The 20,956-nt window shown below is 33.6% G+C and overlaps 1 protein-coding gene across 1 annotated transcript in view; it reads right to left on the bottom strand.

Annotated features, from left to right (window-relative positions):
- Positions 1–592: 592 nt before the first annotated feature.
- Positions 593–20,956, bottom strand: part of LOC106661995 (F-box/LRR-repeat protein 7-like) — a 67,086-nt gene continuing 46,722 nt past the window's right edge. The window contains exons 5-8 of the mRNA XM_024229928.1: positions 5,995–6,078; positions 5,599–5,694; positions 5,371–5,519; positions 593–1,063 (exon numbers count right to left, since the gene is read on the bottom strand). Coding sequence (XP_024085696.1) covers positions 677–1,063; positions 5,371–5,519; positions 5,599–5,694; positions 5,995–6,078 — 716 coding nt within the window. The 3' untranslated portion in view covers positions 593–676. The remainder of the gene's footprint in view (positions 1,064–5,370; positions 5,520–5,598; positions 5,695–5,994; positions 6,079–20,956) is intronic.

The raw sequence follows: 20,956 nt of genomic DNA, 5'->3' as shown, positions 1-20,956 counted from the left end.
AAAAAATGTCTAGTTTATAATTTTATCAAAATATGACACACATCTATGGCAGGAAATTCATTCATCAACCACATTTAAATATAAATATATAATTGCTATATAATATATATTTTTACAATCTTTACAAAATGAGGTGAATTAGCAGATAAATTAGGATGAAATTTGAAAATGTTATTTTAAATATGGCACTACTGATTTTTTTTAAATATTAAGCAATTTTACTGAGCATTTCCCTTTGTTGGCCGATAATTTACTTTGTGCCTGAAATATTTATGAATATTGTCAATCTGAGAATCAAAACAATAATCGTAAAACCTATCAACATCAGTTCTTATAACTTTAAATGATCGATAATATCTTTATAATTATTTTGAAAATATATTAAACGCTATTGTACCATAAATATATCACATCAAAGTTATTATTGAAATTAAAACAAGACTAATTATAGAAATAATACTGTTAACAACAAAAATAAGAATTTGTCGATATATTGTATCCAAAGTATTGTTTATTAAAGAGCTATGTAAAATTATTACGATGTACACTCCTTAAAAGAAGTTAAATTGAATTGGTTAATATAAAATAAACTATTTAAAAATTCATAATTATAAATAAACATTCACATAATTTATTTGCCTAATTTTTTCTTTTCTTAAAAATTAAAGTCCAATGCCTAGAAGAAACCGGGGTTTGTGTGTTCTATCACACACCTTTTGCAGTATTTCTTGACAGCCCGGTATCCCTCGATAGATATTTGGCAGTCTTGGATGTTGAGCTGCTGGAGGCCGCGACAGTAATAAGCCACGCATTGGACACCTCGATCCGTTACGAGTTCACACAACCGCAGACTGAGTTTCTTGAGGTTCGGGCACGACTGGGCCAGAGCTCTAAGTCCTGCGTCGCTTATGTCACATTTGCCAACGTCGAGCGCTCGTAGCCTTGGACACGATCGGGCGACCACCGTCAGAGAGTCATCGCTTACAGCTTCACAGCCCCTTGCATTTAAATAACGAAGCTTGTAACACCTTCTAGCGATCACTTTCAATCCAGCATCGCTGACCTAAAAGACAATTGAATTTCGGACATTTTAATAACAGAAAATTTAAAGGATTTTATAACTTCACTAAATTCATTAATTTCGTGGTCCGCTTGGCCAGTTAATATATTCCAATTAATTAAGGTTTTTAGTTGAGATAAAAAAGTCAATGGCACGAGTGGGATTCGAACTCACGATCTTCGGATTGATACGCCGCTGCTCTATCATTTGAGCTATCGTGACCTCGATCGCCATTGACTTTTTTATCTCAACTAAAAACCTTAATTAATTGTAATGTATTACTTGGTCAAGCGGTTCACGAAATTAGTGAATTTAATGAATTAAAATGAAGTACACTTCACTAAAGCCCTCGGTGGCCATTTCATTTGTCGTCGAGAATCCAATCCGATTACACGACATTTGAAAAATGGCAAAAAGGAGGGAAAATTCAAAAGGTGCGGTTGAGATGGGAAGTTGGTGTCCGAGTGGATCGAGGTCACGATAGCTCAAGTGGTAGAGCAGCGGCGTATTTAGCCGAAGGTCGTGAGTTCGAATCCCGCTTGTGACACTCTTTTTTATCTCAACTAAAAACCTTAATTAATTGTAATTATTTATAACATTAGTAAAACCACATGTAGTTGTAAATTTCTATTAATTCGCAATAATGGCGATTGCAAATTGAGATTTCAAAAATAAAATTTTCAATAAATTCAGGGTGGACCCTTGCATTCAAGAATTTAAAATTAGATACTTATAGTATATGTAGTAAATTAAAGTTGTATAAATTAGCACCAGTCCATTCATAATTAGGTAACTATGAAATCAACATTAGATTGGCATACTTAACTCTATTTACAAAATCCACAACACAACAATCAAATTGGACAAAACGGAATCAATAGATATGCAAAACTCGAGCACATTTCAAAAGTAATAATTTGAACATTACTGATTAATGAATTAATGGGAAGAGTGAGGATTATTTTAGACTGCACAATTTGGGTATGTTGGGTTTAATTTTTGAAAGACGGAGGCGGATGTCGGGTTCAGCATTTAGACACCTTTGGTATTTAGTTTTGGTGGCTGTACAGAGAGAAAATCCGGATTTGGATGGATAAGTTGTGACAAATTGAAGAAGAACAAGTTCTGCTTTTTCAACGAGCAGTTAAATTTTTTTTGTGTTCTAGACGTAGTCAAAAATGGGGCTAAGTATCGGACTCAAAAAAACATTTCAACGTGGAGTCTGAAGTACATCTATCAAACATTCGTATTCAGTTGATAGACTGGTTGACTTTGTCGAAATTGAAAATGGTTTGTCCACCCATTCATGGTCTTGCAGCATTGATTTCAAGCTATTGCTCGTGGCACTAGCATTTTCATCTCAACCAAGCCCCATAAAAAGAATAATTAATTGAAAGAAGTAACTTGGTCAATTCACCACTAAAACATAAATGGGTGTTCACATATTTCATTAATCAACGTGCTGTTCACAAGCTTGTTAGTTTTCTTTGTTTTTTGTTAAAAAACGAAAAAAAAAACATATATCTCACTCGTCAACGTTTGGGAAGTCCCATTTTATACTACTGGCTATTTAGGAATATTATTTTATTTTATGTTATTAGAAAAGTGATATAAGACAACAAAAAAATAGGTATATAAACCAAAATTAATGCCCAGTCCAATAACAGTTTTCAAGGGTCGTCACTGGTTAAGATCCCGGGTTCAAATCCAGCAACCCAGCATTTGAACCCAACCTACTTACAAAAAAAAATTTTTTTTCAAAAACTATCATCCCAAGGTTCGTATAACCTATTAGTTGTAATACCCTCATAAAAAATATTTAAAAAAGAACAGTTTTTGGGTTGTCACAAGTGAGACATGGGCCGAGCATTGTAGTGTAACAGAATCTGCCTTTTCCCACTGTCCCAACATTTAATAATGTCCATTTCTGATGCAATGCTTCAATTTGAGAGCAATACATTACGACATTGACTGTTTCGCCAGGATTGAAGAAACTGAAGTAAATCAACCAAAATGAAGTGCACTAAAGAGACACCATCACTTTTTTTTATGTTGTGGGGCATTGGAAAATGTAGTGCTGCTTCTCCTTTGTCAATCCAATGTCCAGAACATCCACTGTTATAGAAAATCCACTTTTCATCACAAGTAACAATTCTATCAAGAAAAGGTTCTGTTTTGGCAAGGAAGTATTGCACAAACTTCATAACAATGATAATGAATTAATCTACAGAATAAAATTGTAGTAGCAACAATCAATGATCTGATACTTTTTAAGAAGGGTTGAGTCCAGCACTGAACTAAGGAACGAGGAAGGTACAAGGCGTACGCCAGAAGCCTGCAGTGCCTGGGGTGCACAAACCCCACTTCCTATTATCCTCGTTACCATACCACAATGCATTAGGAACCAAACTTTCGAGCTTTTTCACCATTCTAATTCCCTTAAGGTGGTCTGCGGCGGTCGATTTGCTAACTGAAAGATTCTCTGCAATTTATCAGACAGTCTCCCTCTTGAATTTTTATAAACCATCTCTGAACAGTTATCACTCACACTGCCATCGTCCCAGACTTCATTAATGTTTCTATTTCATGTTTTTTGTTATGTTTCATTTTGGCACCAAGTTTAAACTCATAAAAGGAAATTAAGCGAAAATCATGCGTTGACAGGTTAGTAAATACTGGATTATTATTCCCAAATAACAAAATGCTACTAAGGTAGGCAAACATTTTTGTTTGGTAAAGGATTAAAAAGTGTTGACATTCATAAAAAAGAATAATCCATCAAATGTAACCAGTTTATTACATGGGGGGGGGAATTGAATTTCCGGACAACCCAAAATAAAATGTCTGGTCTTTTCCAATCACGTGGTGTACATTTCCTCGCTGTTTTAGTTTGTCAAATGTCTTTCACCATCTTAGGTGGCCAGTTAGTTTTGAGACTAACTAAAAATAAGCAAAGGCAGACAAGGTCAATTGGAAGCAACTAAAGGTTAGTCAAATCACAGACCTCAAGAAAAAATCTCATAATTATGGTTTAGGGTGTTCATCAATAGTGAACAGCAGTGCTCTACGATGAATGAGGATGAATAGGAATAGTTTTATTTTAACAGGCTACACAATTACCAATATACAAAGCAATAACAAAAGGGTGGTACATCCAGGAAATTGAGCAGCTGGCTTCTATTTTAATTATTAGTTTGAAGCATTGTATAACTATTTGATTTAAGCTGTTTGTGTCTATTAAATAATATAAATTTTCTAGTGGTCCAACCGTTTTTATTAAGAATAGGTTTATAAGTAAATTGAAAATTTTTTTAATTTTTTTCCTAACCTTTCAGGGAATTGGTTTTAACATGCAAGCATAACCTGCCAACGTACTGTGATAGCACTTTATCAAACTAGTTATAGCCATTTAAAATTATTATAAAGCAAAAATGAAAATCATAAAGTAAAAACAAACTGAATATTTGGTACTTTAGTAAAACTGGGAGATTTCCTCCTACGGTCTGCGGTTATTAATTACCTATCAATTTCGTCTGCGTATCCTCAACAATTTAATCTGTCAGACACGGCAGTATCAGCAAGGACAGGTAGACCAAGATGATAGGTAATTTTAAAACTTTAGTAATAATTTACGATGACCAACATCAAGATTTGACTTGAGGCTATGAGTCGATCAAATTTAGAAAAGTCAAGCTGTTAAAACTTGTTATTTGGTCTAATACAACAGGCAAAATACAAGCGCGAGGACTTAGAGGAACTAGGCTGAGTTGCTCGTTAGATCAATTCATTTATATAGTGTATATAGTATGGCAGGAGTTCTCAGAAAGGATTTCACATGGTGGAAGTGAGGAGTGCCATTGAGGTCCTTATCTTTTAATCAGGAAGACAGAACAAGGTCAAAAGTTCTGAAAAACCAGAGATTTGAAAATATTGGTGTTACAGACATTACAGACTATTAAACATTATATCAAATGAATTTACTTAATAGATATTTAATTATAAATTATTTTTACCTCGTTCTTTTATACATAAATTATGTTAATTAGTAAGCCGAAGTTGTTAATTTCACTTTAAATAATAGCAAATTTGAAACATGTTCTAGGAAGTGGTTATATTTGTCATATTCATATGTAAATTCTTCCATTTCTCATACAGCATTCCAAGTCAGAATGACAAATTTTTTAAAATTCCAAATGACAGATGTTAAACCGTGATAATCGAAAGCTTGCATTCTCAAACCCTCGAGAGGATTTACCTTTTTGAAAAAGCTAACCATTCGTCTTCATTAAATTGAAAAATTACCAACTCACCCTGACACATTTTGCGACCGAGAGATACCTCAGTGTCGCTCCGAGTTTTGCCAATTCATAAAGGCCAAAATCGGTCACCTGCATACAGTCAGATACCGAAAGCTCTCGAAGCCCAGAACAAAAACTTGGCACAAATTTAATTCCAGCGTCTGCAAACAAGTTTTAATTAGATAATTTTTTAATTAACTATTTAGAAAATAATTTTCATATAATAAGAAAGAATAAAACCTGTGATTTTTGTGCATCGCCGGAGATATAAATATACAAGTTGCGGACAGTTTCGAACTACTACTCTCAATCCTCCATCATCAACTGCTGAACAATCTACACAGAGATATTTGAACGATTAAATTTAATTGCAATTGTATTTGTAACACAAAAATGGCTCTTTATTTGACAAAATTCAAGTTTATGATAGTGATGAATTCTCAAATTGAAAATTATTGGTTTTGGGTTCCGCTCTGGACTTACGAAAAAAAAACTTGTTCTGATCCAATAATTTTCAACTATGATTTCATAATGGTTTGAGATATACGAATAATAAAACAAGCAGTTCATTGATAGTAAAGTACACACTACAACTATTGAAAATTTGAAAATATATTTAAAAATTACTAAATTTACCTGTCAGATCTAGATATTGTAGAAGTAGACGTCGAGGCGGCTCAGGTCCTGGTGTCACACTAATGCAAGATATTTTCACACACCCTACAATAACCACAAAATGTATTAAATCTAGTCTCAATTATATTTTAATTTTTGTAAGTGACAAAATTAATACATAAAACAAAACAAAAATAAATAAAGCAGTAATAAATGTAACCCCTAAGTTAGTAGCATCTCTATAAAACTGTCCAACGGGATTTACGATATCACCATTCCATACTCTACAACTGTTCACAGTTCGGGGATTATTTTAACTGAAAAAGTTTCCTGGCAGACTCAAGTTTCTGCAATTTGTAAAAATTTTCCTTTGATCTGTACTCTCTTAAAAAAGACTTTTAAACCTTATGAAGTACCACACAGGCTAGCATTTTTTCTCATTTTCCTACAGTTTCTCTATTGCGATTCTCATTTTAGTCAGACACTTGATGCAAAAGCAAGTCACTGGTTCAATGTCACTTTTAGCACGGTTATTGCATCGCTTGCACAGTGGCAATATCAATGAAGTTCTACTGAGAAAAGATTGAGTTTAAAACTTTACTAAAACACTGCATGCTTTGATCATATATCTCATCTTGAGTATTCGTAAAAAATTATTACAAATTGAAGATTGTTTCACTTATTTTCAAAATTCTCGCCAATTCCTCTGCCCTTTATTTTCTGTCATTAATCTCATTAAGCAGTACTAAATAAAATAAATAAAGTTTACTTCCTTTATTGTAGAGAGTATTGTACTCAATCTCCTAGTGACTTCATGATGTATCTTTAGGTGTAGTGGTATAATAATAATAATAATAATTTTATTTGTGAAAAGTACAGTACATACAATAAGATAAAGTATACAAAGAAAAAAAAATTAAAGATAAAATAATAAAACAATAACTAAAAAATTGTCATTTAACCGATCTTCACATTTTCGCCTGTCACTGAAAAGCAGTGCTTGTAACAGGTGGCAGGAGTTATGTCAGTGAATAAAATTACTAAAAATTAAATCAAAAGAGCTTAGAAAGTGTATAAGACAAAATAAATGAAATAAAAAATAAAAATAATGAAGTTAGACAAATAAAAACAAAATGCCATAAATTAAAATAAATAAAATAAAAATTAAAAAATACAATAATTGCCATATGATGCAAAATATAGCTTAAAGAAAGTTAAAATTATAAGTATAAAATGTTTATAGTAATAAAGATTTTGAAATCATAAGGAGAATTAAATTTGATCAAAGTCATTTTATAATTTTAAGAAACCTAAAAACAACATTTAATGAAAAATTAAAGAAAAGATTAGTTTATTTTGGATAACAAAATTTCCAAAGTCTTTTTGATACTAATTGTTTGATTGAGCAAACAGGTTATTTTTAAAGACATACAAACAAGAACATTTTGTAAATAATTGTTTAAATTATTATTATTCGGAGATCGTGAGATGCGGTTTTTCTTTTTTTTATGAAGGTTCGCAACAACAGAGGTCGTATAAACCCTCAGGGTGCCAGTGTTTTTGAAGTACGTCGGGTTCGAATGCAGGGCCGCTGGATTCGAACCCGGGACCTTTACCTTACAGTGACGAGCGCCATATCAACGTCTAAACCGTTGCGGCCACCGACGCCCCGACGTAGGTTTTACAAAAACCCTTTCTTCATCATGCCAACGTTTCGATCTTTATTGAGATCATCTTCAGGGCTCAAAGTGTGTTTTCTGCGTAATTGTGCCATTCTTGTGTGTCGTGTTGAGAGTGGCACTCCGCTCTCCGTGGCCATTTCATTTGTCGCCGAGAATCAAATATCGGGTTGTCCGGAAAATAATGCAGGATTTTAAGTTTTCATTAAAAAAAATCTATATAAAATATTCTGTTTACGTTNTGGGAAATTATTTTGATTAAAGAACATTGCTTTAAAGTAACTAGTTTCTTTTTTTTTGTTTAATACCAAAATCCTGCATTATTTTCCGGACAACCCAATAGATTACACGACATTTGAAAAATGGCAAAAAGTAGGGAAAATTTTAAAAAAGGTGGGGTTGGGATGGGAAGTTAATGTCCGAGTGGATCGAAGTCACGATAGCTCAAGTGGTAGAGCAGCGGCGTATTTAGCCGAAGGTCGTGAGTTCGAATCCCGCTTGTGACACTCTTTTTTATCTCAACCAAAACCTTAATTAATTTAAAATAATTTATTTGGTCAAGCGGACCACGAAACCTAATAAAAAATTATTTATAATTTATGTAAGGTTTTGGCTGAGATGAAAAAACTAGTCTCTAGATATTAAGTACGCAGTGGGACGAAAATTTTCGCAAAGCGTCAGAGAAAATTCAGCACACCTCGGCCATAGTGTTAAAACAGTTTTCACACGCTTAAAATTAATCAGAAATGTCAACAATCTCGATACATAGAGGTAGATCTATTCAATATTCACTATTTAAATTTTAGCGATTCGAAAAGTAATAATAATAATGTGTGGTGTTTAGTGACTGTTAGTTAATTTGGAGATCGTGAGATGCGGTCTGGTGTGACGTAGGTTTTAGAAAAACACTTTCTTTATCGTGTCAACGTTTCGATCTTTATTGAGATCATCTTCTGGGCCTGGGATTCATAAACATTGTTTAAATTATAAAATAAATTTAAGTTGTGAAAAATGAATTTATACAATGATAGAAATTCATTTTTTCACATTTTACATGTATTGTATCATTAAACAATGTTTATGAATCCCAAGCCCTGATGATGATCTCATTAAAGTAAGGCATAATAAACTGATTTTTACGATTTTAAATTTGGGATCTTTCTTAATACGCTGAATTTTCTAAGAAAAGGAGTTTTCTAAGTCGGAATGGAAGGGCATAATGCTCTTTTTTGTGCAAATGGGATTAATCAGGACAAAAGTAAACAGAGCAAGTAAACCAAGCATTATTTACTCCTAATTACCTGTAATTAATATATAAAGATAATAGATTTAATTTTAAAAGAAATAAATTCACATAAATTTATCCATCGGTCCTATACCTATGCATTGTTTTATTTTCATTTTGTTATGTTACTAGTTACAATTTCGTTATTATAAAAACTCAAATGTCTATGCAGAAATGAAAACAATAAAATATATAAAGAGGATTTAGTTATTTAAAAAATATTAGTCAATAACTCGTATCAGTATAATGAACCGTAAACGGAACCAGTGGGACTGTGGGAATCCAGTTGCAGTCTGAAGAAACGTCGAGCCATCCGTCAAAGGATGAGTGATCTTCCCATTTATTCACGGACGGTGTGGGACCGCGAGCGGTGCTATATGTCTGTCTGCCTTTGGTAAAAATGTACTTTTCCACGGCCTCCTCCCGACATCTGGGGACTTGCCCTTTGAGGAAAGACCAACGCTTGATTTATTTAGCCCGCGGGCTTGATGAGCGGTAAATTAATCATGGCCGACTTGAAGAACTCAGGATGGATTGATGGCTCTCGGCCGCGATGGGCTTCGACCCAACGGAAATGGATCATAGTTCACATTCAAACACGATTCCTATTCCAAACTCGTTCTTCACGTTTTCTTGGTTTTTAACATTAACTTTTACCTGCTGATAATTCATTGGGTTTAACATCACAATTTCTTCCACTGTGGCAGACCATAAAATCGATTCTATTGTAAGGGACAGCTTGCGGATTTTGAGTAGCACCCTTACACAAAAAACGGTAATTACACCTCAGATGTATCAAGAAATTACGACTTACATATCAGATTTATAAGAGACTTTGACACGGCGTTCATTACTGTAAGGTAAAGGTCCTGAGTTCGAATCCAGCGGTTCTGCATTCGAATCAACATACTTATATACCCCCCCCCAAAAAAAAAAAAAATCGGCACCACGAGGGTTAATATAACCTAATATATAAGAGACTCAGCACTTAATCGGGCTTAAAGATGACAATAACAAAAATGTATCTATCATCTCGATTATAAACACCTCTCAATATAATTGTCTATGGGTAAAAACATTGGTCTATGAAAAAATAAAATCATAAACATTTCCGGTAAGTCTGGTACACATATTTTTTCTTTAACTTTTTTGCACATTTACATTACTATATTAATATACAACATATATAAAAATATATTATATTAATAAAATTAACTGTACATTATTCAGAAATCGTGAGATGCGGTCTGGTGTGATGTAGGTTTCAGAAAAACATTTTCTTTGTCGTGCCAACGTTTCGATCTTTATTGAGATCATCTTCAGAGCCTGTTTACATTTAACAAATACATTTAGAATGTGGAAAAGTGAATTTATACAATGCAAAATATATTTCTTTTATAGTCGATCAAAAATTCACTTTTCCACATCCTAAATGTATTTGTTAAATGTAAACAATGTTTGTAAATCCCAGGCCCTGAAGATGATCTCAATAAAGATCGAAACGTTGGCACGATAAAGAAAATGTTTTTCTGAAACCTACATCACACCAGACCGCATCTCACGATTTCTGAATAATTATCGATTAACGGTCACTAATCACCACACATTAACTGTACATACAAGTGGACTTCTCAACAATGTGTAAACTTTAATTCATTTATCACTCTAAGGTATCTTGGTATAAATTGGTCAAAAAAACCAAATACAACCAACAGAATATTAAATTTTTATTCATCACACCCAATTAAACAAAAAATTAATGTAGTATATAATTTCGTAATCGAAATTTTAGTTTTTTCAAATTATTGATATTAGATTTTATAAAAATAAACGACAATTTAATAAAAACTTAAGAAAATAATTTTTAAAAAACTACTAGAAAAAATAATTGCAAAACAAAAATTAAATTATTATAACTTTAAGAAAAAATAACAACAATGATAAAGATATGAACAGAAAAAATTATACTGGTATGATTTATGTACAAGGTATAACAGAAAAAACTATTAGCAATCCTTAAAAAAAGAAAAAGCAGCAGTGTTAAAAAATAGATCATACCAACATTGTACATAAAATGGAGTAATAATGACAAAGCATTATAAGCATATACTTATATATATACTTATAAGCATGATGTAAGTTTTAAAAATGTGAAATGTATTTTAAAAGAAAAAATGAGACCAGATTAAATTTGTTAGAACAAGTAAACATAAATATCTATAATAATAATAATGTAAATGTGCAGAAAGATAAAGAAAAAAATTTGTGTACAAATGTTATAGGCATATGTAAAAAAGATAATATAATCGAAAAGTAACGAGATCATAATTGCTAAGATTGATACTTTAGACACATAAAAGTTTACACATTGGTGGGAAGTCTACTAGTATGTACAGTTGATTTTATTAATATAATATATTTTAATACTAGAAAACAATCTAAACAAAAATTTTTTTGTAGGATATACAAATTTAATTAACGCTGAAGAGGACTCATGTCAGGATGTCGAAAACTTTCTGTTTCGGAAGAAAATTCCATGCTGTTCAACAACCTACAGTACAAGTGATACAATTGTAGATTAAACAGCAAAAAGATTTAATGTTGTTTTTTTTAAATTACGTTAAGTTTTCTTCTTAAATTTCTTTCTTAAGATCTTTGGGAGAATGAACCTGTAGTATGGTCATTTCGGATCATCCTGCTGTCCTACAGCTAGTAAAAACAAGTCTACACGCGGCACGATCTAATTTCACTTAATAAATATTCTACTTATACTATTTTAAGTTTTTATTTTTGTAATGTTAAGATTTTTAGAGGATAAAATCACGTTTAAAATATTTCGAAATCGAAGAGGAGCATAATGTTATGTAATAAACGTCTGCCTCTTGTTTGTTTTACCGAAAAGTCTACGTTCACTTTGTTTTAATGTGAAAATCTCTGAATTTAAACAAAAATGTTTTTATGTGATTTTGTGTTTCCAATTTTGATCAGTACTGCTTTTACTTTACGAAAGGTGAAATACCAGTTCAATTCACTACAATGGAAATTTGTCGAAAGATTAGACAGTTAATTGTTAACCACAAAGCATCGTTAGGAAATACTTTATCAACACTGCGATTAAAAATTAAAATTGAACAGGTTGCAAGTAGACTTAGATCAGGACGGAAAAAACGTCGGTACGATCAGGACCACCCTACGAACTGTTCGTGAAAATCGAAAAAAAAGTGCTCATACAATACTGAACATTTGGTCGTGTTTCGGCATTGCGCCTTCTTCAGTAGGAATGCATTTGAAGTGTTCAACAAACCCGCGAGTCAAGACGGACTCAATAAGTGACCCGACCCGGTTCACCAAGAGTCCACCGGCTCGCAGACTAACACACATCATCAGCTCCTACAATAGTTGCAAATTTACTACAGGAATACAACGGATCTGCCCACAAAAATTAGAAAAATAAACCTAGCTAAGCGCATTTGGAAAAATTACCACAATCGGCCTTCTAGCTTTTGAGACAAAATTATTTTCATCGATCCATGTAAATCAATATTTTTAGCTCCGATGCCGATGTTAGAGTTTTTTAGGAAAAAAAGCGAGGCCATGAAATTAAAGAACTTATGACCGACATATCGCAACGAGGTGTTTACACGGCGGTCATCACTCTACGTTAAAGGTCCCAGGTTCGAATCCCGCCAGCCTCTCCCGGCATTATAAATGGGCTTTTTATCAGAAAACATCGAAAAAAATACTCCACATTTAAACTCTGAGGAGGAGAGTCATGGGGTCCAACGGCTATAACTAGAGTAAGCAACTTACATATTGATGGAATAATAGGTGTATTTTGATATTTTAAAAGAAAAGCCTGTAACCCAGTGCTATCAAGTGAGGCTTAGGATCGAATTTTATTTTTCAGCAAGATCCTAGCATCGTACCAAAAGTGTAAAGTTCTGGACAATTAAAAGCACTGCAATCGCCCGATTTAAGCCCAATAGAGCACCACGGCAGGATGTTAAAAGGATGCTAAAACAGCGTAGTTGGAGGAGTGATGAAAAAGGGATCCTAGTTTCACAAAAACAAAAAAAAATAGCTGTATGAACAATCCTTTGAAAAAAAAATGAAACAGGTCCTTACAGTCCATTAGATTTGTTTTGTTAATAAATTAAGTTTGTTATTATTGGTTAATAATCTATATAAGTTTAGTGGTCATAATTGACCATATTCATTATTTCTATTTATTATTCTTTTTATCTAAGGTCTTGGTTTCGATGAAAAACTTAGTGTCACGAACGAGATTCGAACTCACGAACTTTGGCTCAGTACGCCGCTGGTCTAACCACTTTACGCTTGAGCTTATAGCTCCAGTGGTTAGAGCAGCGGCGTATTGAGCCGAAGGTCGTGGGTTCGAATCCCGCTCGTGTCACTAACTTTTTCATCTCAACCAAGACCTCGGATAGAAAGAATAATTAATAGAAATTATTGGTTATATTCCGCACATGTAGACTTTTTGGTACTTTTTTACAATAATTTTTTTTGTGTGTATAAAGTGATTATGTTCTTCAAAATGTAATTTTTCTATTTTTCTAACACCCTTTTTTGTCATTAATACTGATTATATGCGGACTTTTTTTACTATATTGGCTCCTTTGGCCTGACAGATGAGTTCGGCATTTCGCCATTTTCAGTTGTGGATTTGTGAAGGTGGCTCACCCTGCTTATATCCCTGACCAACAAGATATTATAGGCAGGCCAGGGTGATTAAAAACTACATGAACTTTTGGACGGTTAGAATGAACTTCGTGAATATCGATAAAAACGACATGATACAAGTGCACCTGAATCTGTAATACAAAGTGACCTCTCTCGTTTTAATTTTAAATATTTAATATGTACTTTCTATTTAATATTCTACTATATTTCGACAATGATATATGAGATTTTTCTCTTTTGCAAGTAACAACTTACGGGTACAAAGATTGAACTCATTCATATCTTTAAAACAATATTAAAACTCCTTTAATTCTACATCTTATTTGTGAAATCATAACAACCACGATCTTTGGCCAAGGCCCGTAGGCAAGCGAAAAAATAAGAAAACAAATTTTTTCGGGAAGACTCCAAAAACCACTAGGTTTCAGCTGACATCGTACCTCTCTCTGAATATGCTAATTCATGCGAAACGGATTTACCCAACCCTGAATATGACCGGTCCGCCGGCATTCCTTCAAGTATGATCCAGTGTTTGAGAGCACAATATTATTAAAACGTTCCTCGAAAATTTCCTCTCTCGATCAAAAGTGGTAGTTTTTTAGGGTGTAGACAATTCGTCGTTTACGCGTGCTACACGCTAGACGATCACAGAAAAAATCTCGAATTGCAAAGATAATATGTTTAGCTCAATTAATTATACTTTTTATGTAAGGACTCGGTTGAGATAGAAAAGCTATGTCATGAACGGGTTTCGAACCCACGACCTTCGGATTTTCCCTCTTTTTGACATTTTTCAACCTTACATAAAAATAATAATTAACTGAAATAAGTAATTTGGTCAATTAGACCACTAAACATAAATGGGTTTGTTGTCCGAGAGGATTGAAGTCACGATAGCTCAAGTGGTTAGAGCAGCGGCGTATTGAGCCGAAGGTCGCGGGTTCGAACCCGCTCGTGACATAGTTTTTATATCTCAACCAAGACCTCACATAAAAAGAATAATTAATTGCAAGAAGTAATTTGGTCAATTAGACCACTAAACATAAATGGATTAATATTTAATATGTTTAGCGTTTTCCGTTCCTTGAATCTAGTCAAATGTACATACTAAAATGGTCATTGTAGTTCATGTTCTGTTTATAGACAAAATATAATTTTTTTACTACTACTTTCACTTTTTTCATCTATAACTGTATAATATGTATTATATACAACCAGCATATTGTGACATTACAGGCGTTATAGAGAAAGCCACCCTTTGGCTGCCGCTCTGGATTATTAAAATGATAATAATCATTCAACAGGTCTCTTACCCATATTCTTTTCAGTTGCCTACTTCGAATTGTGAGGAATGGAATAATCGTACTTGTGTGTTAGTGTGTCCCGATAAAAGAAAATTCTGCCCTTAATTAGTCTCATTGTTTACTACCAATAAATATTTGTTTATGCTATGTCTTCACTTTGGAATATCAATTAGAGATAAATACCCTTAATCCTTTATCCAAAATAATAATAAAGGATTTTTCAATGTGTAAATTTTACGGAATTTAAAATGTTTATTCAGCCTCATTTGTAACTTAAAGCAATAAACCGTTTAGTTTTCATCTTTGTTTTCTTAATTTAAATTTTTAAACTTAAAAATGCCAGTTAGCGCGCGTGGTGTGGCACTTATTGATGATGGACGTTCCATCAGTTATGCGGCAATTGCTATCAGAGTTCCCTACGAAACACTGCGAGACGCAATTAGACGTTTTCGAGAAACTGGGTCCTACCATAGAAGGCCCGGTTCTGGATGCCCTAGGTTAACAGAACCACAGATTGTTTTGACTTGGAAATTTTTGCAAAACCGGCACCTTACTATTATTCAAGCGATTCATCAGCCCCAGGAAGTTCGAGATGTCCAAATTTCTGAACGCACTGCTCGAAGAAGATTAAATCAGTTTTTGCTGATTTTCGCCCCGCAAGAGGACCAGAGTTGACCAGAATACACAGAGTTGCACGGATCGTATTTGGTCGAGAACTCAGCCATTGGTCTCTAAACGATTGCTGTGCTTTTTACAGATGAGTGTAAATTTGCTCTACAATCTCCAGATGGGCGTGAAAGAGTGCAGAAGACGAAATAAACGTACGAAGCTTGTAATTTTTCCAAGAGACAACCTTTTTAACGTAGCCCTGTGATGGTGTGGGCGAGAATTTCAATGGAGAGTCGCACAGAGTTGTGTATTGTTCGTGGAGGGTCTTTGACGGCCACTCGCTATGTGGATGAAATTTTGGAACATCATGCGTCTATCCTCGATGAAATCTGCGACAATCCTATTCTAATAAACGATAATGACTGTCCACATGTCGCTGGCACAATACAAACGTACCTTCAACAGCATAACATCAGAGTCTTAGCCTGGCCAGCCCGTTCTCCAGACTTGAACCCATCGAACATTTAAGGGATAACCTCAAAAAACGAATAACAGCACGTCCATCACTCCACGACCTTGAAAGTTCTCATCTTGAAGAATGGGCTAACCTCCAGCAAAGAGGCATTTCCAGAGTGGTAGAAAGTATTCCGAGGTGCCTTTGAGATATAATTAAGGCAAGAGGAGAAAATACGCGAAATTGAAATTTTAATTAAAAATCTAACATAACATTAAAACAAATTTTATTTTTTCATCTTTTATTTTATTTTTTTTATTGTCCTTAGCAATTTATTTTTATTTATTTTTTTTTTTACTTTTTAAACAAAGACTCAATCATTAAACGTTAAAAAAGTGAAATTTTGATTAATTCATCAAAATATATACAAATCTAGTTATATTACAAGTGGGTGGAACTTTATGCCTGTCAGTGTATATTTTGATGGATGAAAATAGAACTGGCATGTGAAAATCTCTGTGAAATGTGTTAATGTTTACGTAAGAAGGGGCAAAACCAATTAATCTTGAAATTTCGTCTGAAAAATTTGTATTCTTTAAATATTGGAATATTTAGCCATAAGCTTGCCACCCGTACATCCAAACAGGTTTGAGTATGTATGTGTAGGTCGAAAATTTTGATTTTAACGGTAATTTTGATAATGGGTTTAGTAAGTAATAAAGCATTTTACATGATCCATTTTAACTTATTTTAATACAATTCTATTTCTTTTTTTTTTCCTATTGCAGTTGATATGAACAAAATTCAGTTGGGGTGTTTTCCAAAAAGTGTATCAATTGCCTGTACGTTTATGATTCGTTGGCGAGTAGTTTTAGATAATTTTTGGTGTTTTTGTTTTTATAATGAAAAAATTGACCTTCCCATGTTTTCTAAAACATTTGTTAGTGAATGAGTATTCACTATGTTTTTAATGTAAATCGGCGGAGATTTCGTGCCCTGTGTTTCGGTATTGTTTGTATTTGCAGTCTCAGTGTCAGAAAATAGTAAAAACTGATTGATTGCAGAAATTTGGGGTACTCACAGAAGGAATCGCGACACTTTCCTCGGTTCCCTGTTTGCTTGTGTATTTTCTTATAAAACCTTGTGCCACTACCCTGTTGTTCCTAGCTCATTTTTGTGCTGTAATGAGCGGGAGGCGCAGAAAGTCCAGAAAGTTTAAAAGTAAAATTCTCACTTATACCAATTTTAAAGTTTTAATGCCAAAAAGAAAACAAAAATTTTTTTAAGCCGTTTTATACTACGTGTCAACGAATCCAGATAGCCAGGTGCTGTTTTCTTTTTTTGTTTTCTTAATATAATAATTAAAGTCACTCTAGCTCAAGTGGTAGAGCAGCGGCATATTTAGCCGTAGGTCATGAGTTCGAATCCCACTCGTGGCACTTTTCAACCAAAACCTCACATAAAGGATATAATTGAAAGAAGTATTTTGGTCAATAGACCACTAATAATAATAGATATAATAATTACAATTGAAATTACATATTTCATTGTAGTGAAACCGATACAACCAAAAACTCCATCTCTTTAATCTCAAGTGATTTTTTATATACCTTGCAATTATAATGTTATGCGTTTTATCAGGGGCGGTTTAACATAATTGCACCCGATACGATCTCCACATCCCGTACAACGAGAACTTTTTTTTCAACGCGCTCCTTTCTGCCCATTCCCCCACGAAGTATATAAATGCAAAAACCGAAGTATCGCTTGTAAAATAATAATATATTACCGCCCGTCTGACATAACATATGTAAAATCTATCACATCTGGTTCTTCCACTTTCCTCGTTCGCTATTTCGACCAAATCAGATCCAACAAACTGCTGCAACAGTGGACCGACCTGAAGCAATTCATTCTTCAATTTCAGGAATAACGTCCAGTGAAAATACGTTTTCAATGACGTAATATTTTTGTTTTAAATTGTATTTGCTAATATAATAATATTTTAATATTGTAATTTATTAATCTATTTACTTTTTCCTGGTCAATTGACCAATTAATTATTCTTTCTAAGGTCTTGGTTGAGATAAAAAGTCAATGTTACGAGCGGGATTCGAACCCACGACCTTTGGCTGGATACGCCGCTGCTCTACCACTTGAGCTATCGTGACCTCGATCCTCTCGGACACCAACCACCCATCTCAACCGACAACCATTCGAATTTTCCCTCTTTTTGCCATTTTCAAATGTCGTGTAATCAGGATTGGATTGATACTTCTTTTACTTTTAGGTACTTTTTCCTTTAAAGGTAACTTGGTCAATTGACCACGAAAACGTAAATAGATTAATATTTAAAAAAGTAAAACAAGTATCACATCACGAAACAGCTCCCCGTGGCCACTTCATAAGTAGTTGAGAATCCAATCCGAATATACATTTGAAAATGGCAAAAAGAGGGAAAATTCGCATGGTTGTAGGTTGAGATGGGGAGTTGGTGTCCGAGTGGATCGAAGCCATGATAGCTCAAGAGGTAGGGCAGCGGCGTATTTAGACGAAGGTCGTGGGTTCGAATCCCGCCCGTTACACTGACTTTTTTATCTCAACCAAGACCTTAGAAAGAATAATTAATTGATTGAAATTGTAATTTAATTCTATTTTTAAATATTTTTAATCACTATTTAATTTAATTTTTTTAAATTTAGTAATATTTTATTTTATTTTTTGATAATCTTATCGCACTTGACGATCTTTCTTATAAGATATCTGGTGTATGAAAATTATAACAAAAATGTAAATTTGCAAAGTTTACTTAGACCAAATAATCACAAAAATTGGGTTGTCCGGAAAATATTGCAGGTTTATGGTTATAAAAATAAAAACAATTAAATAAATTATTTTAAATCTATGTTAATTAAATACCCTCCATCATTCCTCAATATACTCGTCTCAACGTGAAGGCAACTTCTCTATTCCCTCTGACTAGAATTTTAATCTTTATTATTAACAAATTCTGTAAATGCATTTTCTAATTTTTAAATTGTAAAACGTCGACTAGGTGTCTGAAAAATTTGTGGCAAGTGGTCAGGAGAATAAGAAGGATGAAGCAGAAGCACATAACTAAGATCCAACAATTATCGTGTAGTCACTTGACACGGGGCTGAACGTTGTCCTGTCACAAAATCGACCGTTTCCGATTGAACTAAAGATTGCTTCGATAATGCCAATTTGTGGTGCAATGCTTCAATTTGAGAGCAGTACTTTTCAGTATTGACAGCTTCACCAGGATTCAAGAATCTGGAGAAAATCAACCGAAATGAAGCGCACCAAAGAGATACCATCAGTTTTTTTGACGAGTTGGAGCCATCGGAAAAAAAATGTGGTGCTGGTTCTCCTTTTCAAGCCAATGTCCAGAACGTCCGCTGTTATCGTGGAGAATCCACCATTAATCACAAGTAACCATTCTATCAAGAAAAGGTTCTGTTTTGGCAAAGAAGTGTTGCGCAAACTTCATAACGATGATAATGCATAAGGAACCCAAGTTTTGAACTTGACCTTTCCAATTGCCTTAAGTTGGCAGATAGCAAAATCTATTTACTAACTGAAAGATTCTCCGCAATTTCTCGAAGAGGTGTTCTGAGATTTTCTTCAACCAAACCTTGCAGAACACCATCATCTAGGGAATCATTAAGAATCATCAAGGGAATCAGCGTTAACATGTTAGTAATAATAATACTGAATTATTATTCCCAAGTAACGAAATGATACTGAGGTAGACAAACATTTTTGTTTGAAAAAGGATTAACAAGTGTTGACATTCGTAGAAAAGAATATTACATCAACCGTAAATGGTTTATTATGTAGAGGGGTAATTGAAAGAGGACATGAAAACCTACATTATAAAAATAAAAAGACTGGTCCTTTTTAATCACCTGGTGTACATTTTCGTTGTTTAGTTTGTCAAATGTCTTCATCATCTTCAGTGGCCAATTAGTTTCGAGTCTAACTAAAAGAGAGTGCAAAGGCAGACAAGGTCAATTGGAAACAACTAAACTAATGGTTCGTCCAATCGCAGACCTCAAGAAAAAATCTCATAATTATGGTTCAGGGTGTTCATCAATACTGAACAGCAGTGTTCTCCGAGATCTTTATCTCAACACAATTATTAATAGTTTCACAGAACAAGAAGAAAACGTGAAATGTACACAAGATGAATGAGCTCAACTATCAACAAGTTGAACGTCAACAAGATACCAGTTCCTCCTTCAAAACGGTAATGAACGGTAAATAAAAGAAATATTTCTGCAATGAAAAGTGCATTTACTTGAGAAAGCTTAAAACATCAAAGTATATTGATCTAGTTCTAGGTCATCATGCTCTACCCGAGAAAAAACTCAGGTATTTTATAATTTGACAAAGGTATCTACTACGGTTTCTTTTTGGAAGGGTGTTCTGTGAATAATGAGCTCTATTCAGAAAGGCGAGCTCAGCTGGAGTCGATGAATAGGAATAAAGTTTTATTTCAACAGGCTGCACAATTACTAATACACAAAGCAATAGCCCAAGGAGTGGTACCTCCTGGAAATTGAACAGCTGGCTTCTATTTTAATTATTAGACGTTAGAAATAAAAAGAATAATTAATTGAAATATTTAATGAATAGTTTGAAGCTTTGTATAATTATTTAATCTAAGCTGTTTGTATCTATTAAATAAATTAAATTTTCTAGTGGCCCAATTGTCTATAATAAGGATAGGTTTATAAGTATATTGAAAATTACATATCAATTACTTATAATTTTTTTCCTAATCATTAACTGAAACGGTTTAGCCGTTTGCTCGGCGTTCAACACTAGTGCGATTCCAGCGGTCCTGCTTTCGAACCCGACCTTCTTACAAATGGGCTTTTATTCAAAAACACAGGCACCTCGAGGGTTCATATAACTCGAAGTTAAA

This window comes from Cimex lectularius, unplaced genomic scaffold (assembly GCF_000648675.2).
Source record: "Cimex lectularius strain Harlan isolate CLEC.00 unplaced genomic scaffold, Clec_2.1 scaffold57, whole genome shotgun sequence".
In the NCBI taxonomy this organism is placed as follows: domain Eukaryota; kingdom Metazoa; phylum Arthropoda; class Insecta; order Hemiptera; family Cimicidae; genus Cimex; species Cimex lectularius.
This window is presented reverse-complemented; position numbering and strand designations above follow the sequence as displayed.